Consider the following 27441-nt stretch of genomic DNA (forward strand, 5'->3'; position numbering starts at 1 on the left):
TTTCAGCTTGTTTGCTGTGCTGATGTTACCATTCGGGTTGACAGCAGTTTGTCCTGCAATGTCACCTGCTTTGCCTCAAAGTCACCTGAAAATGACCTCCAGACTTGTCAAACGGGCCTTTCCTCTCCCACAGGAGAAAGTCTCCAGGACTTTCTTCTCCAATGGATCCTCTCCCCCCACAAGCAGCGGCTGCCCTCTCCAACCCCAGCTGCCCCTTTTTCTGGCCCATTAGAAATTCTAGGTTGCTCCATATACCAAAGTTTAGGGAAACTTAGCCTATTGACTCACTTGATAACCACTGGGGTGGAGAGATCAATTTAATCAGTCAGCTCTCTCTGGTTTTAAGATTCGCTCAGTCTCTCTGCCACTAAGTGTTCTGATTCTAGAGTGTGGGGACGGTGACCCTGTTTGGGGTTAATGCAGGGTGGTATGGGGCTGAGGATATCAGATCACACGCTGAACAGGAACACAGAGACTGGGGTTTATATAAAGTATATACACACACGCTCACTCAGGTCACCTGTAAGCATAGGAAATACCAGGACCCTGACATAAATCACAATGATTTAAAAATACTTGCTGTTGAGAACGTGCCCTCCAGCCCGGAGCATTTCAGCTACCAATGAAACTGCAGCCACCTCTGTGGTGGCGAGGAGAGAACAGAATAGCAGCAGCACTGTGTAACTCTTAGGAGGTGAAGGCAAGAACAGCCCAATCAAGTATCATGGGCATTTAGCTGGGCAGACTGTAATTACTAGAGTGGCTCAATTTTCAAACAATTTTTTCTCATTGCGAATTGGGCTTTTTTCAAAATGGAAATGTTTGCAAAGCATGTCAGTGTATGTGTCTGTGTGCGTAAAGCAAAATACCAAAAGTGAAACAAAACTAGGATTTTTATTTTCATTTTTTTCATTTTTCCCTACTTTCCCCACCCCTTTTTTTTCATGGCAGAATGGAAAAGAGGGCAAAGGAGCAAAAAAAGAAAAGGAAAGAAAGGAGAAAACCTGACCTCCTCCCCCATGAAAATTCCCCATAAAATTTTTCATGACATCATTGGAATAAATGCCAGATTGTTCCTTTGTGGAAGCTTTGGTGTGAAAGCCTGGCTGAACTGGTCAACTATGTCAGTGAAGGCTCTTCACCATATTCTGAGCAGCTTTCGTAAACACTATGCTGGAATCTGGCCCCAGTGCGTGAGAGCTCCCAGCTCTGATGCTAGCACAGAGAGTGATGGGCCTATAGACCACCACAAGTGGGCAGAATTGTGGGTTTATGGCTAGTCCGCCCAATGGCAGCACCAGCAGCACCATGCTGGAGCATTGTTTCAGTACTGCAAGAGAGGGACCAGCACGTCCTAAGGAATCTCCAACACCGCTTCTTGCAGCATCTGCGGTTTCCTTAGCCATCTCTGAACTGTGTCCCTGAGTTTGACGAACCACACAAACAGACTATCAAAGGAAGTGGTGGCTTGGCCATCTCTAGAAGCCTTCAGATCAAGACTGGTCTTTCTGGTTGACAGGCTTAAGCCAAGCACCAGTCAATGGGCTCAAGCCAGGAGTAACTGGATGACATTTTCTGGCCTGCGATATATAGGAGATCAGACAGATGATCTAGCAGGCCTCTCTGGCCTTAGACTCTATGAATGTATGTGGCCCAGTACTCCTGTAACTAGGTACGCAGCAAACATTGCTCAGACCCAATGGTGATCAAGGGTTCCCTTTTACTTCTAGTTCATCTCCTAACTTAGGTGACAAGTGCAGTGAGCTTGCTGGCATCTGTTCATAGTATAACCCCAGCAGAGCTGATCTTTCCTGTTCAGAAGAGGACCAGGACTGGAGCAACATGGGGTGCTGCAGATAGCAATTAAGGACAAGTTGGCAGAGCTGAGTGGTGGATGAAAGCCAACAGTGCCTGGTTTTGGCCCACCTTGACTCTAGCCAAGGCTGCCATTCCTGTGCTTGCCTTTACAAACCCCAATGTGACCAGACACAGCTCTCACTGTGAAGGAGCTGCTGGAAAGGAGAGGGGAGAAGCTACAGCAGCCCATTTCTTTGTATGATACAATTTCAAAAAAGGAACATTTTCTTAACCCCAGTTCTACTAAGAATATAACATCCCCTAAGCAGCTCTATTCTAAATACACTACTGTGTTGTTACACTATAAACATGCAGGGTGAAATTCACCCCTGGGCAGAGGGCAGCGCAATTCCTAGGTACCCTCTGGGCTTAAACAGGGCTTAAATGGTGTCTCGGACTTCTGCTAGCTGGCTGTCCAGGGTGAATTTCACCCCCAGTGATGGTGTCCCAGCAGCAAAGAGGGGAAGGCTATGGGCCTGTGATGCAGCTGCTTTGGTTTCGCCTTGGCTTCTTAATATATCAGCTTGGAGGATCAGAATTGACCTCCGCCAGTGATGTCCCTTGTCAGTTTAAACGTGACATCACCCACAGCACCATCCCCTCCTCCCCACCCCCCCATCTGGTGGCCTTGCCATCTGGAGACAGATAGCACCATGGGTCACTTGGCTTCTCCAGCAGGATTTAAAACCCAAAAGGTCCTTTGAGGAAAACAAAAAAGACGATTATAAAGGAACAGATGAGAAGTGAGGTTCCAAGGCCCTGGCAGTGGCAGGTTCAACGGTAGGGTGACCAGATAGCAAGTGTAAAAAATCGGGACCTGGGGTGGGAGATAATAGGTGCCTATATAAGAAAAAGCTCCAAATATCAGGACTGTCCCTATAACATTGGGACATCTGGTCACCCTATTCAATGATAAGAAGTTCTGCTGCTTTTTCCAATGGATCTGTGAAAGGAAAGCAAGTGACTCAGAGTCAGTCATGACTCTGTGAGTGGGATGGATGACTCCTTTCAGCTCTTGCGGTGAGCTCTCCAATTGATTTATGGTTCTTTAGGAAGAGCTGTACTTGTTACTCAAGTGGGAGCTGCTTCGGTCCAGCCCCAATTCCTGACCGTTGGCTTTCCACTTCCCAGCAGACCCCTTATCATCCATTGGTGCGCTGCTCAAGGCTGGTCTCTGGCACCAGCAGCACAGACAGGACTGGGAAGAGATACATAGGGAGGGGTTAGGAGCCGGGACTATGGGATAAAGCATGGTGAAATATCCCCTAGTACTATCGAGATGAAGGGTGGTCTTGTGGGTAAGTGATTGGCAGGGTCTTGGCCTGGGAGAATAAATACATATATTATCTGGAAATAAATTATCTGGAAACAGACTTCAGTTTATCATACTTTATACTGTTTGGTGACCCTGTGGTCTTAGGGGCCATGCCCTTAAGGGCTGAGCTTCCCAGACAGAGTATGGTCGGGGCATTGTGACGCTCTTGTTGTTATGTACAGCCATTTGGAACAAGGCACAACATAAAGCAGAGCTCTTGCAGGCACCATAAGCACTGAAGACCACAGCACCCTTTGTTTGAAGGGCTCTCAGCCCATGCATTGTCTGGGAGCCATTTGCTTTGACTGCTGGGCCAGGGGAAGACAAAGTTTAAACTTTACTCCAAGGGGGATTCTGCATCACTGCGCATGCGCAGAATTCATGTCCAACACAGATTTCTTTGCTTCCCTGCAGAAAAATGACTTCTGATGGGGAAGCAAAGGGAAGCCCACAAGGGCGGTCATGTGTCCCTCCCCTGCAGCGCAGGCAGATTGGGCGTCCAGAGCAGCTGGTAAAGATGTAAATCACCGCTGGGATGGGATGGGGTGGGGGGCTATGCAGATGTGCGTGAGAGAGACACACCCTGTCCCTCTTGCTTGCTATTGCGGCATGTTCGGTATGGAGAGGCAGGGCTTTGAGGTGTTTCTGAGGAGGTAGGCATGGGGCAGAGCAGAATCTAGCAGCCTGCCTGCTTAGTGAACTGTTCCCATTGTCTTTGTGAATTCCCCCAGGAATATAAAACAGGTGTAAAAGTTTTAAGGCTCCTTTACATTGCCAGAGTGGTGTAAAGGACAGTATGGCCTTACAAATGCTTATGGTGCTTTAGTGATAAGAATTGGTCTAAATTTTTGGACTGAAAAAAATTCCTATCAAAATGTGCTCCATTACCTCTTTGGTGTTGACCTTTTTGGAGATGGTCAATAGCCAATATAAATTGTGAGTTTGATTCCCTAGCCCTCACTTGCTCTTCAGTTGCCTATGATGTAACACTGAGCATATGGCTGCATATATTTGTTGACTAATAGCTCGAAATAAAGGGTCAAACGTCTCTACATTACTATTAGATTTCCTCTAATGCACCCTCACTCCCATTCTCTATCCATTGTATTGTAGTTTAAATAAATTACCAAAATAATTGAAGTTGGCTTGATTATATTGTATTATTTTGACAAATAAAATATGCAGAATTTTGCAGAATTTTAAAATATTGTGTGCCGAATTCCCCCAGTAGTAAAACTTTACTTTGTTTCCCATGTGCCTTAGGTCACATTTCAGTGCTTCCTGCAAGTGCATGGTGTGCTGCTGCTGCTGATGTTGCAGGGAGCATCAGTTCTTGCTGGCTCTAGATTGAACCCCTCTGCTCCACTTCACAGCCCTGCTGAGTGCAGCACGTGATGGGAGCGAGACCATCAGTAACCAAAATGGAGACCCTTTGAGCCATCGTAAAAATAGGTCACTGTGGAGGTGCTAGGGAGAATTCGTTTGATTTTGGTCCCTCCCCAAATGGGAATTCATCCTCTAAGGATTTACTGGGAGGAAGCGTAAACTACTAGACAGTGCACAGGAGTGGGAGTCAGGAGACCTAGGTTCTATTCCTGAATCTGTCACCCACTCCGTGCCTCAGTTTCCTCTTTCTCTGTTTCATTTCTTTCAACTGTAAACTCTTCAGGGCAGGTCCTGTCTCTCACTATGTGTATGTAGCATACCCAGAAAAATGGGGTCCCAGTCTTGCCTGGGACCTCTAGGTTCTTCTGTACTACAATGATAAACACCCCCCAAAGCTCAACCCACACCCTGCTTCATGCTCTTGCTAGCTTAGACATCTTCAGAAGCCTCCACAGCAAGCACATGGCACATGCAGCAAATCTGAGCAAGCTGCGTTTGTTTCACACCTGAAAGCAGTTCTTGAATTTCCGGCTGACGAAGTAGAGAGCTACGGGATTGATGCAGGAGTTCAGGGAGGCCATGTTGATACCAAAGTAGTCCATCACCAGGAGGAAACTGGGGGTGGAGAGGAGAGAGAATGATGGGTGTACTTGGAGTGGTCCGTGTAGCCCATTGTCCTGCTTCTGTGAAGAAGCAGTGACTGGAGCTTCAAAGGAAAGCAAAACAATCTCCTAACACACCTAGCCAATTGTGCAATACTCTGACATGAGGGAAATATTTGCTTCCTTACCCCTGCAGTGACCAGCTCATGCCTGGAAGCATAACATCTGATTACCTTGATCATCCTGCTTTCCGTAAGCTCAAAACACATGCCTTGCTCTTTGATAACAGCAGCTCCCTGCCCACGTACCATAACCATAATGGGACCTCACTGGAATATCTGCCCCCCCACACCTTTCTGTGGCTATTAAAAGGATACCTCACCTTGAAATTGAGCAAATAAAAACAAACAAACAAACAAACAAACAAACAAACCAGTGACTGACAATTCAGGGATAATTACACAGTCGGCAGCCTGGATTCAGAGTCCAGTATTAATATCACTGCGATCACAAGACTGAAGTACAGTACAGAAGTGAGGGTCTTTTTTGGGTTGTCCTCACCTCAGCAATTCACATCTGTTGGGGTCGGTCTGGTCATAGATGGTGTTCTTCAGGATCCTACTCAGATGGAGAGGCAGCCAGCAGAGAGCGAAGATCACCACCAGGCAGAACACTGTCTTGGCAACTTCCCGGCGCTAAGACTCACAAGTAAAGAAGTGTGGGTGAGTATACACTCAGCATGAGCCTGACTGAGGAGGGGAGCAGAGCACCACTAGCACAACCCTTGTAGGGGTCCTTTAAATCCCTAGGCACGTCCAGCAGCATTTAGTGCTCACTCAGAATGATCATTTCAGAGCACTGGTAAAGGCTGGAGACCCCCTTAAATCCTTACATACCTCCAGCAGCACAGAAATGTTCATGATTGCATGATCAGAGGGGTCAGGTGGTACAGTACAAGCAGTACAATACTGGTGGGGACTAGGAACTCTATGGTCAGCCAGAGTCAGCAATGTTTGCATTAGTGAACACTTAAAGGACCTGACCCAAGCATGCTGAATTCAGTGGAAAGACTCCCATTGACTTCAGTGGACTTTGCATCAGGCCTACAGTGAGCTTGAGCCAGCAGGGGAGGTGAGGCCCACAAGAGCCTCCACTGATGAGGCTTGAGGTCTCCCTTACTCACCGACGCACAGCCAAAGACAGAGGAGTTTACACCATCAGAAGTAAGCCAGAAAGCTGAGCACCAGCCTCTCCTAGTGCAGTGAGTCTGCTATGCTGCCTCAAGGGGCAGCTATTAGGAGATGTGAACACACAATGAGGCTACCAGAGCCTGCCCTTCTGCCTGCTAACATAGTGATATCTCCACTGGCAATGTGCAGCTGCTGCAGTAATACAGGCAGTCCTCAACTTTACAACATTTGACTTACGATGAACAGCACTTACAATCTTCTGAATTGGCCCCCTGATTCAACTTATGGCAATTGGTTTAGATTTTATGATGCTCGGTCCCGCAATGGAGTGTATTGTGGTTCCAAGTTATAACATTTCGACTTATGACGCAATTTTCAGGAACCAATTGTGTTGTAAGTTCGAGGACTGCCTGTACAGCATTTCTTTAAATAACAGACAAACAGGACTATTTATAGCCCAGGTATAATAAATACACAGGGGGGCCTTGGCTTCCCCAAGACAGTCAGATTGGACCAGACTGGGCTGGAGACCTAACCTAACACCTCATGATTGCTCTTGTACTGGTATTTGTAGCTATTGGCTGGGTGGCCCTGGAATGTAACAGGGAACGGGGGAGCCACTGTGGCATGGGGAGGTGGAGATCAAGACATCTTAGACAAAGGGACTAAGGCCCAGCTCCTCAATGGGCGTTAGGTGCATTAAACCCCTGTGAAGCTCTGGGCCTCCCTGCCCCTTCTGTCCAATGGAGATAATAATCTGTCCTTTCTGCCCCCCTTGCCTGGCTTGTTTATTTAGACTGTAAACTCTTCAGGGCAGGGACTGGCACTTGTGGGTATGCGCCATGCCTAGGACAAAGGGACCCTGGTTGCCACTGGCCTTTACGCACTACTGGAATACAACTAAGCATAATGCATTAAAAGTCAAACTGGTTTGCAGCCTTAATGCTAGTGCTTGGAGTTGTACCAGACAATCTCTGGCAACGCTCACCACTGGGCAGAAGAGGGGTGTTTCCTACAGCTCAGACTGGCAGGGACCCCGGCAGGAGGGGTTCAACTTCCTCTGCAACATGGAGCATGGTTTGCCTGCTGGGATCATCTGGGCATGTCTCACCTAGTCAATACCCTGCCATCACAGGGAGTCTTGGGCACTGGTGCCACCTTGGTCCCTCCTGTTCCCTGCCCGTGGCACACAACAGTTTAGTCACCTGAGGAAATTCTTTAGTCTAACTAAAGTCTGTGGGCTTAGCAGAGGGATATCTGGGTGCAATGTGGTGACCTGTCATATACAGGAGGCCAGACTAGATGAGCTGATGATACTTTCTGGCCCTAAACTCTATGAAACTGAGAGATGAGCGGTACAGAGCTAGTGGCCCCAGGCCTCCACGAGTGTCAATTTCCATAACTCCACTGACTTGTCCTCCATGGATTTCACACCCACTGTGGACTAGGGCCAGTACATGGTCTCTTGTGCTGCAGCTCTATCCTCTCTCTGTGGGTTGCCTGGCAGAAGGCTGGATCCCCTCACCCGCTTCATGTGGTCATTGAAGGCAATTCTCATGCCGTTCCTCTTGCTCAGCATCTCGCAGGACATGAGGGTATAGAAGACACCGGTGCATGCCAGAGGCAGGCAGAAATAGAAGCCAAAAAGCCACCAGTCCTTCACATCCCTGTAGAACTACACACAAAACAGAAAGGACATGAATAGGAAACAGGAATAACCAGCCCAGGGCAGAACCAGGCTCCATCTAATCCAGTGTCCTGGCTTTTACAAGGCCCCCTGGCAGATGCTTCAGGGGAAGGTGCAAGAATCCTTGCATTAGGCAGATGTCAGATTATGTTTACATTAGGTCTCCTAATCCAAAATAGTTAGAGGATGGCTTATTCCTGTTTAATATGCCTTCCAAAAGCAGCCCTTTCTTATTCTGGCAGATCATATACAGCACCCAGAGGCAGGAAGCAATCACAAGTCAAAATATCATGCAGAGCTCTATCCTGTCCTGGAAGAGGATACATTTTGATGCTTCATTAGGGATTTTTTCCATCCCCAGATACTATGATCTCAGCTCTGTAAAGCCGTAGTAAAAAGTAAATGGAGGGTCAGCTCAGTTCAACACGTCTTGTCTCTGCAGGTAAACATCCATAATGTTAGTCATGGTAAAGCTGTGTAAATAACAGGGTCTTTGGTGCACTGGCCATTCTGAAATGGCCAAAACAATGCATTTTGGGAGGGAACAAAATGTTTCTTTTTGATTTTGAGGTTTTCTTAACATTTAATTTTTTTAAAATAAAATTGAAGGACATTTTGAAATGAAGTAATTATGAAGAGAAAATCAAAACATTTTGAAAGTAAAACAATTTTGAGTGTTTGTCTGTGGGTTTTTTGACAGAAACAATTTGGTGAACTCTGCAAAAATTTGCAAAATGTTTCGGTGTCACTGAATTTTGCCCAGCTCTGAATCCCGGTGAGTGTCACAGGCCCTGTACTGAATGCGTGGGGGATAGTCCAGTCCAGTTACCTTCACTTTTAGTTTGCTTTAAGATGTTTACACTTGTCTGTGCTCCCCACTTGTCTGGTTTCATCCAGAAGCAAAAGGATCCCCAAATCATTAGGGATGTTGCTCTTATAGTATTTCAAACCCAGGAGAAATCACTAAGTACAAAGAACCTCAAAAGACACCCTGATTTCTACACAGGCTTCCAGACTGAGAGGCTGGGCTTAGAGAAGAGTCCAAATCCAAAACCCTTGATCTGAGCACCATCAGACTTCAGAAGAATGTGGTTCTAGATCGAGATCCCACCTGGCTTCTGGCTCCACAATGGGCTGAACCAAAACTCCATATCCAACCTCCACCCTGCGATTTGCAGCTCGGATACACATGTGAGCCCACTCCCTTCTGAGCTTTTCCCAGTACTGTTATCGCCTTGCTGGCACTGAGGGGCTGTGCACCATCCATTCCCATCTGCATGCTGGGAGTGAGCACCAGAAGGGGAGTGCCTCCTCATCACTAGAACAGGGGTGGAGTACACACCAGGGTGAATCTGGAGCTCTGTTTGGAGGACAGCATGCAGACCCAGAGCATCTCCTCGCGATAGTTCAGCTCCACCATGTCGAAGGCAATGGCTTCAGGGACGGCCAGGATGATAGCCACAGCCCAGATCAGCATCACCTCGACTGCCTTCCACATGGGGATCCCTATGCCCTGGATCCGGCTCCAGGAGGCCACTGCCCTGTACCTGCCGGACACAACAGGATGTTACTACCTTCATTTCACAAGCTGCAACTCACTGTGACAGGGTGAGAGCCCCGTCCCCTGCTGGAAAGGGCTAAGGCAAGCCTTGAGCTCAGGAAACCACCCCATCTGGACTGGTGCTGGGTTTGGTCTGAAAGAGGGGGAAATCCAGCTGGGGCCTGGGAAAAGTGCAGACAGGCAGCTCCTACCGGACACTCAGCTGAGGCCTAGCTGGTGAGAATGGGTTGCTGACAGGAAGGATTGAGCCAAGAAGACAGTGGCTGAATCTGAACTATGTGTCTGAGAGGTGCAGAGCCACTGTGCATTGCTGGTCATTACTTACAGGAGCAGGGCCTGGAGGTGCAGCCTGGCTGGTGAAAGAGTTTGTTGTCTTGTACCTTTTGAGCTTTGTTTTGCAGGACTCCTTTCCCCAATGCGTCAGGTGCTTTGGGCTCAGTTGACTGGAGGGCAAGGCTGCTATTTCAGCTGGGTAGGTCACAGGGCACTGTGGGGAAGCTTAGGCAGAACACACAGGACCATGCTGTGCTGTAAGGTGGCAAGTGTGGGCCGTGCACTGTCACACACAGAAGAGTCCAGGGAGCAGAGAGTCTCAAGAAAAGCAACAGGCTGGAGGGCTGAGAAGGTGCAAATTAAAGTAGTCCCAACCCTGCCTTAGACTTAGAGCATCTTCCATCTCTACTACATGTCAGTTATCCCACTGTCTTGGGCGAGAGTGGGTGTTAGAGGGTCTGAGTGAGTCTCACAGCATGTTAAGCATCTTCTCTGAATTTGGCTCAAGGGGAAGCAGGGACCACATGGGACCAGTGGGCTGCACTGTGGCTATGTGAAGGGGTATGCCCCCCCACAGTCATGAGTTAACTGGAGACCGAGGACAAATAGCGCCCCTGATTGCACCAGGCAGGTGGGAGGTGAAGCCTAGCTGGGGGTGGAGCCGGCTGGTGAGCATCCAGAGGGAAGCCCAGGCTGTAGGGAGAGGGGTGAACAGCTCTGCAGTCCATCTCTGCAAGCTGGAGAGTGGAGGAGCGGCCTGGAGAGAGGCAGGTGCACAGGCAGCCCAGGGAGGGGCTATGGGAAGGGCCAAGGTAGGAGGAAGTCCAGGGAGGCAGCATGGAGTCTGAGGGAGCAGAGCTCAGCTGCTCACCACAGGATGCCTGGCCTGGAACCCAGAGCACAGGGCAGGCCTGAGTTCCCCTGCCCTCCAGGACCGGTGGGGTGCCATCATTAAATTGACCTGGGTGCAGAACGTGGTGGTGATAGCAGGTTCATTACCTGTCTATGCTGAGTGCACAGAGGCTGAGGACAGTGATGCCCACAGATGCCTTCTGAATGAACGGAACCAGCTTGCATACCTGGACGCCGAATGGCCAGTCTTCTGCCAACAGCTGAGAAAGAGGACAAAGAAGCACATGATTAACAGGCCTTGTCAGATTTTTTGGAGCAGGTTGTTCCCTTCATGGAAAGGAGAGGTTGCTATGAAACACATGGATGTTACCTTTGCTGGCATTTGGGGTGACCTCTCTTGGGCTGTGTGAGCATGGGGTTGTAAAATGGCTTGTCACACTGGGACTGAGTCCTCTCCCACAAGCACACTTTTAGGAGGAGGGTTTATTGTGCTGAGGGGTGGTTCAGAAGCCAGTGTTTGAACCCAAACACTGGCATTTTTTGAGAGGTACAAAATTCAACTTTGACTCCTTTGGGCCTGAAGCTCCCCTGGCATTTGGGTTCTGGGCTGGGCTCACATTTGCAAGAGGCTCATCTTTAGCTGCTGCTGACATCTCACAAGAACAGCTGCTGAATTTCAGTGCCATCAGATTCCAGTCCAGCCCGGATTCCGCCTTGCATCCAAACTTGAACTTACTGCTCATCTAAATGTAGATCTCAACACCAACTCCTCCTTGCAGTACTAGCTGCAATGGCCAGTAGTTTACTGCATGACACTGAGGCCCAGATCCTCACAGGCATTTAGGTCCCTGACTCCCACTGGAATCAATGGGAGTCTAGGTGTCTAAATACTTTTGAGGATCTAGGCCTAAAAGCATAAAAATGGCCAACTTGCTGAGGGTTCTAATTGATAGAGCACCTGTCGATATTTCAGAAGTCACCAAACAGACTCAGACAAGTCAAACAGCAAGGAAATGTTTAGGATCAGATCCTAATTAAACTTGATTGAGATCACGATTTGTCATTAGAGAATAAACTAACTAGTGTATAATCTTGTATTTGCTAGGGGTCAAATTCTGTTTTACCTTACCCACTTGACTTCAGTGGAAACCCTTACTTGCTTAAGGCAACCCGGGTTAGTCCTAAGTAGCCACCCATAAAGGTTTAAAAATAATAAGTTCTACAATTAGAGAGGACTCATTTTACTCTAACATACTGGCTCAAATTCATCCCATTGAACCCAATGACATTATACCAGGGCTTAATTTGCCCCATTGAGTTTACTAAGGACACAGTCTCTAATTGGGCACGATAGCGTACTCATGCTAAGTTGTTAAGTTAATTTATTATTGAACATCACCATCTGAAATCCAGTTATGGGGCTTGTTGAGTCAGGATTATACTGGAACAACTGTATTGCTGTACATTAGAATAATTGAATTATATACACGTTCTAAAAAGGAATAATGCAACATTACATTAAGACCGTGGCTTGGTCTACATTACAGAGTTAGGTTGATGTAAGGCAGCTTATGTTGACATAACTATGTCAGTGTCCACACTACAGCCTTGCTCCTGCTGATATAAGTGCTGAGGGGTTGAGGTAGATTTGAAAGCCTGAGCTCCAGCTGAGCCGAAACATCTCTACAGTTGTTTTTGATGTGCCAGCCCACTCCCCACAAGCAAACATCTATGGTGTCAGGCTAGGAGGCTTGCTCAGAGGGCTTGTAACACTTGCACTTATGTCAATATAACTGATGTTTCTGAGGGATGTGACAAAGCACTCCCCGAGTGATGTAAATTATTCTGACCTAAGCACTGGTGTGGACAGTGCTATGTCGGCGGGAGAAAGCTTCTCCCATTGTCATAGCTACTGCCTTGTGCACAGGTGGATTTATTTTGCCAATGGGAGAGCTCTTTCCCATTGGCATAAAGTGTCTGCACTAGCAGCATGACAGCTGTGCCGCTGTAGCAATTCTAGTGTAGACTAGCCCTCAGATGCAGCATAGACATACCCTTAGGGTCTGATCCATTGTCTTCAATAGGGTTTGGAGCAGCCACTTAATCTATCAGTTCCCCACCTATAAAGGGGGTATTGTGAAGGTTGACATGCATTACCATTATGTGATGCTTGGATACTATGGAGATGAGGGTGAGATGAGATGTCAGTGGAGTTAATATCTGGTAGAAGGGCCCGTATTATAAACTGACACCTCCGCTCCTCAGGCATAATGGAATATAAAGCTCATCTGTGCAAGAGTCAGAGTTTTCCTAGGGGCCAGTCCAAGCCTATGCAATGAGCTCCTCCAGGAACTAAGAGCCATCTCCAACCCCCACACCCCACCCCTTCTGCTGCAAGTGCCAGGTGCACCTGACCTGCTGTCTAATATGAATGCAGAGCAGCATGGACATTTTAAAATGCAAAACCAAAACCATAACACAAACAACTTCATGGCACACACAATGACAGCAGGAGATAAAGGAATTTGTTAGGCTGCTTAATGGGCTCCTGGAAGTGCTGAGCAATTGCAGTGATGAGGGTGGCATAAGAATCTGAATAGAACAGAATGGAAGGCATGGTGCTCAGCAAACAGGGATAACTTTATAAAGTATTGTAACACCTGTGATTTCCCTTTGTTTCCAATTGGGGTCTCGTGTGCTGCTCCTTGTCCCCTACCCCTCTGGCAGTCCCTTTTCTGGAAGCCTTGCTACCCACCACCCACCTCATCTCATTACCATCTGGCAGCACCAGGCTCAAGTCTTTCCTCAAACCATTCTTCCCTCTGCCATTAGGGACCTCTGCCTCCTGGTCAGTACAGAATTGTTCTCCAGTCTGGTGCTGAGTAATTTTTATCACTTCCCTGGAGAGATTGTTCATGGTCCAATCAATCTCCCAGCTGATATGTGGCCTAACTGTTTCTTCAAATAATTTCATTTCCCTAAATGTGTCCCCCTTCACCATGCTAGGATCCATCTCTGCACCAGGTGGCACTCATTGCTATAATAGCATCTCCAGGCCTTGGCTGTGACTGTATTGTACTAAGCCCTGTCTGTAGGGAGAGACAGTCCCTGCCAAAGAATTTACTCCCAAGATAGATAAGGACAATGGAGGCTCAGAGACTGTAGTGACTTGCCCATAGTAGGTCAGTGGCAGACCTCAGAAAGGAACCCAAGTTTCTTGGATCCCCACCCAATGCCTTCTCCACTGGCACAGTGGTTCTCTGACAGTTGCTTCAGATACTTGTTTATAGTTATCATACCTCTTGGTGTGCATTAGCCATCCAAACCCGTGTTATCTGTCCAGGTATTTATCATGGAAGGATCTGAGCATCATAATGTGGGAGGGTTGAAGTCCCCCTTGCCACCTTCCCAAATGGCAAGATTATTAGTGCCCCATGGTGCCTACCTTGTACACATTGATGGGAAGAGCTATGAGGATGTAGAGAAGGTCCCCAAGAGCCAAGCTAGCAATGAGGACATTGGGCCCATTCCTCATGCATTTGTTCTTGTAAATGATCCTCAGCAGGGTGGAGTTGCCGATGATGCCCACCATGAAAATGGTGCAGGACACGATGGTATTTATGTACTTGAAGATGTGTCTGATTTCAGCAGGCTTTATGCACATAGTGGGCAGGGGTAACTGTGACTGGGCGTTCCCACTGGCGTCATTCGACTGGTTGGAGGAGGCTTTGACATCCTGGAACAAGCTCGATTGGACAAGACTGTAAACCTGCTCCTGGTGTAGAACCTTAAATGGAATCGTGCTCTCCTTGACGTTCCTCGGGGTCTGACTGCAGACGCTTGAGAAGAGGCAAGTCAGGGAAATGGCTAGTGCTACAGAAGTTGGGATTCTAGCCATTGAGGATGGAACACCAAACCCCAGCCAGATTCCTATGTGCATTTGCTTACAGCAGTATGGATGTCTGTTTGAGTCTTGGCTTCTCCTGTAGAGAAGGAATGGGGGGAAACCAGTTACAGGGGGAAGGGGAAGCAAAATGAAACTGAGGAATTGAATGATGAATCAGAGAAGAAACCCCACTGCCATTATTCTCATAGGGCCTGACCATAAGTCCAGTGTAGTCAGTGGAAGTCTTTCAAACATTGGTTTTATTTCAAGTGATGGCCCAGTAGAAGCTCAGTCAGGTTCAGCCACTGATTGGCTGTCTGACCTCAGTCAAGTCACTTCACCCATCAGTGACTCAGTTTCCCTGTCTGTAAAATGTAGCTAATGCCCTCACTTATAAGGTACTCTGAGATCTGTGGTTGAAATGTGCTAGCTAAGAGCTATCATTGTTACAAGAACCAATGCAGAAAAGGCCAGTCTCCTGTTGAGAATTCTATGTCCTATTGCTCTCAGAACAAAACCAGATTGAATGCTGTGAGTCTGAGGTTTGCCAACAAGCACTGATCTCAGGCCTGCCTTTTATATCTTGCTGGCTATCATCCCATGCCCCCACACTCCTTCCATCTATAATTTGGTCTCAGATAATTACATCTGAGTTTATCTTTAAACAATCTTCTCCCATTCCAAAACCCAGAAGAAATGCTAGTCGGTAAGAGAGCAGCAGTAATATCCATCTAGCTTAGGCATCACCATAGTATCTGAGAACATAATCTTTAATGTGTACTTATCCTCACAACTGCTCTGTGTAACAGGGCATTCATAGATTCATAGATACTAAGGTCAGAAGGCACCATTATGATCATCTAGTCCGACCTCCTGCACAACGCAGGCCACAGAATCTCACCCACCCACTCCTGCGAAAAACCTCTCACCTATGTCTGAGCTATTGAAGTCCTCAAATCGTGGTTTAAAGACTTCAAGGAGCAGAGAATCCTCCAGCAAGTGACCTGTGCCCCATGCTACAGAGGAAGGCGAAAAACCTCCAGGGCCTCTTCCAATCTGCCCTGGAGGAAAATTCCTTCCCGACCCCAAATATGGCGATCAGCTAAACCCTGAGCATATGGGCAAGATTCATCAGCCAGATACTACAGAAAATTCTTTCCTGAGTAACTCAGATCCCACCCCATCTAACATCCCATCACAGGCCATTAGGCCTATTTACCATGAATATTTAAAGATCCCATGTTATTCCCATGGTACAGAGAGGAAACTGAGGATAGTGAGATGAGATGACTTGCCCCAAGTAACACATGCAGTGCCTGGGAGAGCAGAGAGTTGAACCTGGGTTTTCCACGTCCCAGGCTAACACCCTAACCAATGAATCCTCCTTTCTCTTTGATATCCTTGGTAACACTCGATGTAAACCCCTTCTCCACACCCCACACAACAGCACTGCATTATGACATTCTCTCAGGTGCCCACTGTCCTATTGGAACCGGACCTGAGGCTAATGTAGATATTCCCATTGTCTTCAATAGGCATTGGAGCCAGCCCTTGTCAAGGTCCCAGGTGCATGGGGAAGCAGTAGAGATTTGTCCAACAACCCAGCTGTGTGAGGCAGTTGTGAAGCAGCTAAAGATCCATTTTCAGCATGCTCCATTCACATTTTAATCACTCCCTGGCTCCCTGTAGTACTAAAAGAAACCATGTGGCTGAATCCACTCCTGAATAGACCACAAGATTTTCTCCCACTACGGTGTGTTTAAACCAGACATCTAATACCAATTAATATGGTGCAGGAATATTTTTCCCCTCCATTGGTATAGTTCTTTGACTGCAATGCTTAATTTCAGAATCTCCCACAATATTCATGTTCAGGGCTGGCTTTACCATGAGGCGAACTGAGGCAGTCGCCTCAGGTGCCAGACTGGGGGAGGGAGTGAGGGAGGGGTGCCACTAGGACCCAGAGAGTAGAAAATTGTGTCTGCTGCTGGTGCATATGTATTCTCTCTGCTCTAGATGCACAGAGATGGTGGAGTGCTGTGCTGGAGGAAGGAGGGTACAAGAGACATAACAGGCAGACAGGAGAAAAGGTGAGAGGGAATAACAGAAAGCAGCAGGAGCTGCAGGGAGAGAGAGGAGGAGGAGCCTCTTATGTACCTCTCTAGCACCCCCCCGGAGCCTGGACTGATTAACACCAGCTTCTCAGGGAGCTTCCTGTTTCCTGCTGCTTCCCTGAACCCACTTGAGGAGAATAGGCAGCCAACTGAAGTAGTAGGAGCCAGGTAGGCCCTGAAGACGCTGATATCTTTCCTCACTCAGGCCCTGCTACCAGCCTGCTTATTTGTCCCCTTCAATTGAGCATTGAGAGCCACTATAGCTGGCACAGAACAGCAGTCATGAGTGAAAGAAGAAAACGCCCCTCTGGGGCAGCATTCAGAAAAAGAAAGAAAGCAAAGGAAACTTTTCTATCTAAGCAGGAAGGAGCTCTCCTGAGATACATAGACACAAATGTTCACGGTGAGCCTTCCGGCCCCAGGGAGGATGTGAGTGGTGAAGAGATGCCTGATCTTCCAGTTACTCAGAGTGCAGGCAACCTGGCAGCTACTGCAGCATCCATATCTCCATCTCAAATGGATGGAACCATGCACATTCCTGAAGAAAAGTGTAGATCAGAGAAGAGTGTGGTGGAGGTGCAAGAAACAGCTGCTGCTGAGTTAGGTTCCTTAAGTCTAGATGATCCAGGACTGTGAACCCACTTGAGGAGTAGCCAGAGGGACTTCCTTGTACTGCATGGGCCACAGCAAGTGAAAAACTTCTTGTTCCCCAAAGACAATGAAAATAGAAGTTTCCATCCAACACATTACTGGCGTGAAATCCCCAATGGTGACAAAGTGGTGAGGCCATGGCTTATGTATTCAAAAACCTAGAATGCTGCATACTGTTTTTGTTGCAAACTCTTCTGGTCTAATGTTCCAGCCACATTGGGTTCTACAGGAACAAAGGACTGGAAAATTCTGGCTAGAAATCTGACATGCCATGAGAAGGCAGCAAATCACCAGAGAGCATTCCATAGGTGGAAAGAGCTTGAGATGAGACTAAGGTTAAAGGCCACCATAGATGATCAGCATCAAGAGAAGATTGCATCAGAGTCTCTTTACTGGCAAAATGTTCTGAAAAGGCTCATTGCCATTGTGAGGATGCTTGCTACCCCAAACCTAGCACTGCGTGGCACTTCAGATCAGCTGTATGTGCCAAACAATGGAAACTTCCTTAACATTGTGGAGCTGATGGCTGAGTTTGATGCTGTACTCCAGGAGCATCTAAGAAGAGTCACCACCCAAGAAATGTACACACACCACTACCTTGGAAAAACAATTCAAAATGAGGTTACATAGTTACTGGCAACAAAAGTCAAACAGAAGATTGTGGCAGATCTGAAGTCAGCAAGATATTACTCTGTTATTCTGGACTGCACACCTGACATCAGCCATACGGAACAAATGACTTTAAGGGTGTGTTTTGTAACAACAACAGAACCTAGTGAAAATGTCCCTGCAATGGTGACTATCAGAGAGCATTTTCTAGAATTTATTGACATTGATGATACTACAGGAGCTGGTATGACAAATGTGCTTCTTAAAAAGCTGGAAGATACGGGAATTGCGATAGCTGACATGAGAAGTCAGGGCTACGATAATGGTGCCAACATGAGAGGAAAGAACAGAGGAGTGCAGACACGGATCCGAGAGTTAAACCTTTAACTTGAGCTTTTTTTGTCCCATACAGTTCTCATTCATTGAACTTGGTGGTCAGTGATACAGCACCAGCTTCTAGTAAGGCTGCTGAATTTTTTAATCTAATTCAACCACTATGTATTTTTCTCTGCATCAACTCATCAATGGCAAATTTTGAAGCAACATCTGGGAACATCCTCTCTGACACTGAAACCACTGAGTGCCACAAGATGGGAAAGTCGAGTGGCGGCAATAAAGCCTATCAAACACCAGATTGGGAAGATAGATGGTGCCATAGTTGCCATTATGGAGGATAATGCTATGACAGGAACTGTTCATGGGAGAACGGTGGCAGAGGGAAATGGAAGAAACATGCATCACTTCAAATTTCTGTGTGGCTTAGTGTTGTGGCATGATAGACTGTTTGAAATAAATGCTGTAAGCAAGAGACTCCAAGGTGTTGACCTTGATATATCTGGAGCAATGGAACAGCTGGACAAAGCAAAGTCATTCCTACAGTCTTACCGGTCAGATGAGGGATTTCAAAACGTTCTGAAGAGTGCACAGAAGTTGGTGGAGGAACTTCACACTGAAGCTATTTTCCCACCCACTCAAGAATACAAGAGTCACCGAAGAAGAAGATATTTTGATTACAAGGCACAGGATAATCCCATCAGAGACCCCAAACAACAATTCAAAGTTGAATTCGTTAACCAGGTGCTAGATTGTGCAATACAGTCAGTTGAAGAACTTTTCATGCAGCTCAAGGGAACACAACAGTATATTTGGGATGTTGTACGATATTCCCAAACTCCTCACTGTACCTGAAGAAGACCTACACCAGCAATGCAGGGCACTAGAGACAGTGTTGACACATGATGACATGGGGGGAAGGGATAGCTCAGTGGTTTGAGCATTGGCCTGCTAAACCCTGGGTTGTGAGTTCAGTCTTTGAGGGGGCCATTTAGGGGTCTGGGGAAAAAATTGGGGATTGGTCCTGCTTTGAGCAGGAGGGGGTTGGATTAGATGACCTCCTGAGGTCCCTTCCAACCCTGGTATTCTATGACATGTGCAATATTGATGTGAATGATTTAGGTGATGAACTGAAAGCCCTTTCAAGATACATTTTAGTAGGATCAACTCCAAAGGCTGTTCTGGAATATATGTGCACAAATAAGATGACCACCCTCTTTCCAAGTGCTTTTGTTGGTCTGCGCATACTTCTAACACTTCCTTTAACAGTTGCCAGTGGAGAATGTAGCTTCTCCAAGCTGAAGTTAATAAAAACATATCTACGCTCCACAATGACACAGGAGAGGCTGGTCGGCCTTGCAACCATCTCAATAGAGCATGAGCTGGCCCAGACTGTGGACCTTCGGGAAGCAGTTCAAATCTTTGCAACCAAGAAGGCACGGAAAGCACCACTTTGATTATTAAAACAGATAAAAATGCCAGTTTTTACTATACATACAAGAAAAGTTACATTTGCTGTTCAGGTGTTTGAAAGTTAAGTGTTACTTAAAATTTTTGAACAAGGCATTTTAAGTTGTTAGTTCTCCTTTATTGGGGTAGGTAGCAGAGCAGTACCATGAGAGGAGTAGAACAGGAAGAAGACAGAATTGAGACCTTTCAAAGTTTTGGCTCAAACGAGGGGGCATGGGGGTGTCATTTGAGCTCCCCGCCTCAGGTCCCAAAATATTGTGGGCCGGCCCTGTTCATGTTAAATATTAGCGGATGCATGTAACTATCCCAAAGCAATATGCTGCTTTGAGGAATGATAGCACTATGGTGCTCACCTCCCCAGTTGAGGCCTCTAGGTGCTCCCATAATGCAAATAATACACGTTAATGCTTGTTCCACTTCCCAGCTCATGGCCACTGTTTTAAAATAGCAGTGTGAAAATCTCAGGATTTCAAAACACTAAGCCATTTAACCTTGTTACTCTTGTTAAGAGTAACAAGAAGGGTTTCTTCAGGTCTGTTAGCAACAAGAAGAAAGTCAAGGAAAGTGTGGGCCCCTTACTGAATGAGCGAGGCAACCGAGTGACAGAGGATGTGGAAAAAGCTAATGCCTCTGTCTTCATGAACAAGGTCGGCTCCCAGACTGCTGCACTGGGCAGCACAGCATGGGGAGGAGGTGACCAGCCCTCTGTGGAGAAAGAAGTGGTTCGGGACTATTTAGAAAAGCTAAATAGGGGCCAGATGCGCTGCATCTGAGAGTGCTAAAGGAGTTGGCGGATGTGATTGCAGAGCCATTGGCCATTATCTTTGAAAACTCATGGTGATCAGGGGAAGTCCCGGACGACTGGAAAAAGGCTAATGTAGTGCCCATCTTTAAAAAAGGGAAGAAGGAGGATCCTGGGAACTACAGGCCAGTCAGCCTCACCTCAGTCCCTGGAAAAATCATGGAGCAGGTCCTCAAAGAATCAATTCTGAAGCACTTAGAGGAGAGGAAAGTGATCAGGAACAGTCAGCATGGATTCACCAAGGGCAAGTCATGCCTGATTAATCTAATTGCCTTCTATGATGAGATAACTGGCTCTGTGGATGAGGGGAAAGCAGTGGACGTGTTGTTCCTTGACTTTAGCAAAGCTTTTGACATGGTCTCCCACAGTATTCTTGCCAGCAAGTTAAAGAAGTATGGGCTGGATGAATGGACGATAAGGTGGATAGAAAGTTGGCTAGATTGTCAGGCTCAACGGGTAGTGATCAATGGCTCCATGTCTAGTTGGCAGCCGGTATCAAGTGGAGTGCCCCAAGGGTCAGTCCTTGGGCCGGTTTTGTTCAATATCTTCATAAATGATCTGGAGGATGGTGTGGATTGCACCGTCAGCAAGTTTGCAGATGACACTAAACTGGGAGGAGAGGTAGATACGCCGGAGGGTAGGGATAGGATACAGAGGACCCTAGACAAATTAGAGGATTGGGCCAAAAGAAATCTGATGAGGTTCAACAAGGACAAGTGCAGAGTCCTGCACTTAGGACGGAAGAATCCCATGCACCGCTACAGACTAGGGACCGAATGGCACGGCAGCAGTTCTGCAGAAAAGGACCTAGGGGTTACAGTGGACAGGAAGCTGGATATGAGTCAACAGTGTGCCCTTGTTGCCAAGAAGGCCAATGGCATTTTGGGATGTATATGTAGGGGCATTGCCAGCAGATCAAGGGACATGATCGTTCCCCTCTATTCAACATTGGTGAGGCCTCATCTGGAGTACTGTGTCCAATTTTGGGCCCCACACTACAAGAAGGATGTGGAAAAATTGGAAAGAGTCCAGCGGAGGGCAACAAAAATGATTAGGGGACTGGAACACATGACTTATGAGGAGAGGCTGAGGGAACTGGGATTGTTTAAGTCTGTGGAAGAGAAGAATGAGGGGAGATTTGATAGCTGCTTTCAACTACCTGAAAGGGGGTTCCAAAGAGCATGGATCTAGACTGTTCTCAGTGGTAGCAGATGACAGAATGAGGAGTAATGGTCTCAAGTTGCAGTGGGGGAGGTTTAGGTTGGATATTAGGAAAAACTTTTTCACTAGGAGGGTGTTGAAACACTGGAATGCGTTACCTAGGGAGATGGTGGAATCTCCTTCCTTAGATATTTTTAAGGTCAGGGTTGACAAAGCTCTGGCTGGGATGATTTAGTTGGGGATTGGTCCTGCTTTGAGCAGGGGGTTGGACTGGATGACCTCCTGAGGTCCCTTCGAACCCTGATGTTCTATGATTCTATGATTCTATGATTCTCACAATGTCCCAGGCAATAGGTTAATATTACAGAGGCGAAAAATGGCACAGATAGCACATGACACCTCCAAAATCACACAACAAAACCACGGTGGAGCCAGAAATACAGTCCAGGTCTTCTGACTCCTTCACAATTCCCTTAATTACATGACCATCCTTCCTCCTGCTTTAGCTAGTTGCAATTATAAAATAAGTTTTAGATAACTACAGTCCACCATACAACAGACTCAGACAAATATAACAGAATTAAAACCTGAGATGTACCAGGGCAATACATTGCTGATCAGATAAATAGATATGAATTTGGCCTTCTGTATTTAACATTGTACAAAGTGGCACAGGGCTTGATCCCTCCTCCAGTAAAGTCAAGGGGAGCTTTGACTTAGTATGAGTCACAGTAAGACCATAACCTCTGGCAAGTTGCTTGTTTAACTATGGGACCATTTGTGACAGGGATATTCAGAGTACCGGTAAGGGATGGTGTGTGTGAAGCAAGGAGATTCTTTTCCCCAAGAATTGGGCAGGCACAGACAATACTGAAGGGGTTTATTTCATGGTGCCGGGAAGACTGATAAACAGCTTCAAAAGTGTGGGGTTACAGTGACCAGTTATATATCTTTCTCTTATCAGTTCATTTGCATTTATCTTGTTCTTACAGAGACAAACATTGTTTCAGAGACAGAGAACGCACTTAACATGACAGTGACAGGAACAGAACATACTCATTAAAACTATTTTGATTACTTCAATTATCTATAACTGTCCTTTAGGCGAAAGGGTGGGGTGGGGGTGAGTACTTACAAATATCCGGAGGGCTGTGAAGGGAGCGTTTGTTCTGTTCTAAGAGCCGAGTTACTGGGTGGACATTTGACCATATAAGATTATCAAGTGTTTACAGCTACCAGTGTCCTTGGGCCTCTGGTGTTTCTGTTTCTAACTCAGCAGCTAAGTAAATTTTTAACTCTTGCCTAACAGGTGGAAAGAAATGTGGCAGGCCAAGATTCCAGGAAAGGGGTATGGAGTGGGGGCATGGAGATGAGGGCCAGGGACTGGGAGGGATGTGAAGGGTAGTGACAAGGTGTGCTGCTTGGTCTCAGGATAGGGAGGGCCCAGGATAGGTAGAAGGAGGGAGTGTTTTTCCCCTTTCTATCTTGAATTGGGACAAAAAAGCTAAAAACTAGAGCATTTTTATAGAACTGAAATCCCACAAAGTCTTGTGTTTCTGAAATGAAATATGCTTCTGGATTCCCTGCTGACTGAAATGGATTGATTCTTGTCAGTTTCACAGCTGCCCACAACTAGCTGCAGTGAAACTAACCAGACTCTTGTTGGGAGGCAGGGATCCTAGATAGCCAGCTGACCCAGAGCTGCAGACCCTAGAAGCCCTGAACTCACTAGTTCTGAGACAGTCTGCACGGTGGGGCTGCCTCAGAGCCCAGCCAACAATCTGGCAGAAAACCAGGCAGTTTCTGTCTCTGCTTATGTTCTGCTGGAAGTTCACTGAAACGGAACCATTCCAAAAGTGTTTCTCCTTCCTTTTAACACCTTAATCCTAAAGGCAATTGAGTCCTTGGTGGTTTAAATCATAAACAAACAACTTTGGGAGGGAGATTATAGCATTTGTTTCTGATTATATGCCAAATATTGATAATAAAAAATTAATCAAATCTTTTAATCACAGAATGGAGCTTCTAAGTGATGCTGGAGAATTCAAATTGCTGCAGAGGTTATTAAAGGGATTAGTAATGAAAGCTACTTTTTAAAGTCAATTCCTTTGTATTATAACTGCTTATGATAGAGGAGAGGAAGTCAAAATGCCCCATCAATTTTTTCACCAGCTGATAACTGGGATTGCTTCTGTGTGCTAATGATCACACATGTGCATAGCGACTTTCATCCAGAGGGGGCCCAAACAGCTTTACAAATATAACAGTGGATAAACTATATGCCCACATTACTCCATTCACCACTGTGGTAAAGAGCAGCAACTGCAAAACTGCACAACAGTTTAGGACAGAAAGTGAAGAAGATCATATTCAGTTGCAAGGGCAAGGGAGTTGGGATTTTAGGCAGAATATAATATATCCCAGTTGGGAATTCAGTCAGGACATCAATCTATTGATCATCATAGTATATAAGGTCCTATGGCTAATACCCCATCTCATGCAAAAAGTGACATAAGATCTTTAATGACCTCAAGGGGTCATGACCTTGGTTTTATGTCACATCCAGAAAATGGCAGCTTATAGCCAAACAAAATGATATATTTGAAAATTCTATCTGCCAATATTATTTAATTGTTTGCAGCACTTTGTGCCAGGCTAATGTAAGATACTGACTAGATGCTCTGTGTCCCTCTCTAGGGGCTCGTCCATCTATAGGCTAACTGATGCTGCCAGCCAACAGAGTTGCTTGGTCTGTGCTTTGACACTAAGGGTCCAGGATTTCAACATGGCTGATAGTGGGGGATCCTTACATATGCAACTCAGTGGAGTGAAAGACATTTATCAGCTGTTAACCAGATAGACACCCACCAAACACAGCTACACTCATGCCTTAATTATGTTAGCACTAGAGCTGAGTGAAATCTTGTTTGGAAAACAATGCCGATTCGGTGTTACCGAAACACTTTTCAAATTTGTGTCACTTTTGCCAATTTGCTTCATTAGAAAAAAAATTCCAAAAAAAGATCCAGATGTTTCAGTTTGACATTTTTGAAACAAAATGTTTCATTTTTACAATTCAAAATGACTATCCTTTAGTTTTATTGTTTAAATTAAAATCAAAATGAAATGTTTTATTCAACCTGAAACTTTTTTTAATGTTTTTTCAGAATTGCCAACAAACCAAAAAATCAGTTATCATACGGCTGTAATTAGCACAAGAGTTGCCTGCTACCGAATGCTGCCCCCTTTTGCTTTGCCAGCCTTTGGTCCTACTATTCTTATGCAAGTGTGCCGCCACATATACTTCAATGGGACAGCTCATGTGAGTAAGGGGAGACTGATCAGGCAGTTCCAATCCCTACATATTCTTTTCCACAAGGTGCTTGTAAAACAATTAACTGAAAGCAGCGATTGTCTTTAAGACTGCTTGGTCTTAAAAGTCTGAAAGTCCAAAAGTTAATGAAAAAGTGTCTTTGTTGATTCATATTTCCAGGCTTTTGTGAGTGTCTGAAACGTTAGCATGCTGGTCTGAAACAATACAATCTCTTTTAAAGGGAGACCACCCAGATAAGTAATCATTGTAATATCTCTTTATAGGACTAATAGGTGAAGGATATGGTCCATGCTTCATCAATCTAATTTTACAGATGGGGTAATTGAGGCACAGATGGGAAGAAACTTGTCCAAGGACACCCAGCAAGTCAACTAGAAAGCCAAGGGTAAAATCCCTGGACCATGCTATGCTCCTCATAATAAAAAAAAAATCCATCCTGGTGTTACTAACAGCTCCATTAACTACCATACTGACAGAATCATTTACATTCTCTTTTTGGAAAAGTAATAGGAATTAAACCAATATGGTTCTCTAGAAATTCAATAGTGGTATACAGAAATTTCTGTAGAAAGCTAAAGAATTTAATGGAGAATGAGATCCTCTCTGTAGAATCTTTAAACCATTTTATAGATGGTAACAGAAAATTATATCCCCGCACTAGAAATCTGTGGGTTGGTTAAAAATGTTATTCGAAGGTTAGCAGCATTTCCTACTAAATCCTAATGGGTTTTCTCCCAAGGCTTCCTTTTTGATTTTATGTTTTTTCCATATAATTCTTGCATTTCACTCAGCTCCAACAATGAAAATAGACTGGTCAATGTCACTTTCTGGGTCTCATGCACTAGTGCAGTGCTGCAATGTTTGCATTGTCAACACTGCAGGGAAACATTTAAATGCAAACAAAAACTGTTTGGACTAAAACAATTGATGAAAACGCTTCTAATACTATCTGGTTGTGTAACTCTCCCCCCACTACAAGTTGGGCCAGATCCTGAGCTATTGTGGAGCTGTGCCGATTTAAACTAGCTGCCGATGTAGCACCTTTGTGACAGGAATGTGTCACCAGTCCGTTTCCTTCTAAATAGCATGAAACATATCAGATCAGAATTATACCTGTACCAAGCTGGAATTAGACTCCGCAGAGGAGAGCCCCTAACTGACCTGATATGCTTGAATGTTAGAGTTTTTTGCAGGAAGACCCTCACATTAGTATATACACCATATGTGTAAAAATATCAGCATCCATCTCCAGTCAACTCTCTGATTGAGGCGTTTGGGATGAGGCTACAGAGCATAAATGAATCCACATAAGGTTGTGTTCTGTTTATACTCCTGAGGTAGCCTTCATTGAAACAGTTTGCAGATGTGAGGCTAGCCACAAATGGAGCAAAAATCACCACAGCCCTACCCCATACCGAATGCTTGCATCCCAGAGGTGGCATAAGCCTGGGAATTAAGACCTCTCTTGAGGTAAGGATGAACCCACTAGATCCTTAGTTAGCCATTCACTTTGATGCAGCCTCTCCCTTATCTACCTGCTGTGTGATGGCATGCTGATTTCAGGGGGACAGACATATGTACCCAGCAGCACTGCCGGTGTGTGCTCTTCCTGGACAAACCTGACATATTATACAGCAGACAACAGGGTAAGAACCTTTCTGGAGATAAACACCTATTGCCATGAAAGATAACTGAAATAAAGGGCAGAGTATTAACATCACATGCCCAGCTGTCTATTGGGTCCGAACACAATCAGATTCCTACACAAACAAGGGAAAAATGCAGGGTTGGCCCTATAAACTGCTGAACGCCCTTTCTTGCTTTCCAAGAGACTTATTGCTCACACCCTCTTTCTCACACACCTCAGGAACATCTTGAGCAGTTCTCAACCTCCTTTTTAGCTTGTCACCCAGAGAAGGGACTGGGGAGAGAGAGGGAAAATGACATTCAAACACGCAAAAGTTCTTATTAGGAGGTTCAGTTGTTGGATTGGCTTGTTTGCAAAACACAGCATGGAACTACACAGCCTTCATAAGGATTAAGTTACCTTTCTCGTCCTTAGGAACTCAGAGGTTCCTTGGGTTAATTTCATTCACTCTTATGGCTTTTTCTTTCTGGATAGGCAGCTGGGCTTGATCTGGAGGCCCCAAGGATGTTAGATCCCAGAATTTTCTTTAATGTGCATGAGCTGGGCGAGGATGCTGTCACCGAGACTGACTGCTTTTACCAGCTGAAGTGGCTTTGAATGGGGTGGTTAGTTATATAGCAGTCCCTCAGTGCCCCCCCCCCGCCCCCCCCCGGACACTAGCACTACAGCCAATGGTTGAAGGCCAGGGTGAGGCTGGAGGAGGAGGGGGA

At 46.0% G+C, this 27441-nt stretch overlaps 1 protein-coding gene and 1 long non-coding RNA gene across 3 annotated transcripts in view; one reads left to right on the plus strand and one right to left on the minus strand.

Moving 5' to 3' along the window:
* LOC102941213 (endothelin receptor type B) lies at nt 1-27269 on the minus strand. The gene is made up of 8 exons (XM_007068806.4): nt 27131-27269; nt 14169-14706; nt 10871-10983; nt 9380-9584; nt 7876-8025; nt 5722-5855; nt 5065-5173; nt 1-3055 (listed from the first exon to the last, which is right to left on the minus strand). Exons 2-8 carry the CDS (start codon nt 14661-14663, stop codon nt 2906-2908), a joined length of 1356 nt encoding a protein of 451 aa, XP_007068868.2. The 5' UTR covers nt 14664-14706; nt 27131-27269; the 3' UTR covers nt 1-2905.
* The window catches only part of LOC122461798, a 51598-nt gene continuing 29933 nt past the window's right edge, over nt 5777-27441 (plus strand). Inside the window, exon 1 of one of the 2 annotated variants that reach the window (XR_006283986.1) lies at nt 5777-5882. This is a non-coding gene — a long non-coding RNA (uncharacterized LOC122461798). Of the gene's footprint in view, nt 5883-24936; nt 25072-27441 lie in introns of those variants that run through there. The other variant, XR_006283987.1, reaches the window with a different exon arrangement.

This window comes from Chelonia mydas, chromosome 9 (assembly GCF_015237465.2).
Source record: "Chelonia mydas isolate rCheMyd1 chromosome 9, rCheMyd1.pri.v2, whole genome shotgun sequence".
In the NCBI taxonomy this organism is placed as follows: Eukaryota; Metazoa; Chordata; order Testudines; family Cheloniidae; genus Chelonia; species Chelonia mydas.